The sequence below is a fragment of the Mus caroli genome, chromosome 17 (assembly GCF_900094665.2).
Source record: "Mus caroli chromosome 17, CAROLI_EIJ_v1.1, whole genome shotgun sequence".
NCBI classification, from domain to species: Eukaryota; Metazoa; Chordata; class Mammalia; order Rodentia; family Muridae; genus Mus; species Mus caroli.
In genome coordinates this window covers 26,466,017-26,467,106 of record NC_034586.1, presented here as the reverse complement: position 1 = coordinate 26,467,106, position 1,090 = coordinate 26,466,017, and the positions used below count along the sequence as shown (strand labels likewise).

The following is a 1,090-nucleotide window of genomic DNA, read 5'->3' as shown; positions in this document are numbered from 1 at the left end:
TTTTTTTTTGGTTTTTCAAGACAGGGTTTCTCTGTATAGCCTTGGCTGTCCTGGAACTCACTTTGTAGACCAGGCTGGTCTCGAACTCAGAAATCCGCCTGCCTCTGCCTCCTGAGTGCTGGGATTAAAGGCATGCTCCACCACGTCCGGCCCTAGAACTGACTTTTTTAAAATAACAACGCAGAGCAACTATTTCACCATAACCAGCTAGTCAGACTGCCGTTAAAGTATATAGATTTTGAACCAGTTAAATCTGTTTTCAAGGGCCTTGTGTTTTGAAGTAAGTTGTGTTAGCCGTTCGAGACACTCTTGTAACATTTCTTCCCGTGCTCTGTTTCATTTTGGGGGATGCCATCACCAAAGGTCACATTGGGATTGCCGTTCCTGATGTCTACAGTGCCTGTAAGAGATTTGAAGAGCTAGGTGTCAAGTTTGTGAAGAAGCCTGACGACGGTGAGTAAGCCCCTTCTCTCTCACCGAGGGCACAGCTAAGATTGGCTAGCACCTTTACATGGCTGCCGGGCTCGTGCTGACTGGGCGCCTGTAACAGGAAGCCCTTTCCAGCAGGCCTAGGGGCAAGCCTAGCTCTCCTTAGAGAAGCAGAGAGTATGTTGTAAGGCTTCAACAGGGACCAGACACAGGATGTGGAGAGCAATGAGAACCCCACCCCCCTCCCCTCTCCCCCTACTCTCTCTCACTGGCTTCCAGCTTTCAGAATTTCAGGGTGTAACCAGTCGTTCCTAAATGAGTTCTGTGATGTATATTTTGTTATTAATATAACTTTGCCAGGTTACTTTAGTGTATAGCTGATATTTTTCTTTCTTTTATACTATTATACATGCTTATGTCTGGGTATGTGTCTCAGCATATATCTAAATACTGTTGTATTTATATGTCTCAGTTTTATTATACTTAGATCTGTTCTTACATCCATTTTTTTTTTTTTTTTTTTTTTTTTTTTTTTTTTTTTTTTTTTTTTTAACTTTGGAAGTGGTTTCTTGCTGTGTGGCCCAGGCTGCCCATGAACTTGAAATGCCAGTTTCAGCCTTGCTAGTATTTTTATTGTGCACCACTGCACTCGGTTGAGACA

At 43.1% G+C, this 1,090-nt stretch overlaps 1 protein-coding gene across 1 annotated transcript in view; it reads left to right on the top strand.

Annotated features, from left to right (window-relative positions):
- The window catches only part of Glo1 (glyoxalase I), a 24,812-nt gene that overhangs the window by 18,388 nt on the left and 5,334 nt on the right, over positions 1–1,090 (top strand). The window contains exon 5 of the mRNA XM_021186044.1: positions 364–453. Within this exon, the coding sequence (XP_021041703.1) occupies positions 364–453 (90 nt within the window). The remainder of the gene's footprint in view (positions 1–363; positions 454–1,090) is intronic.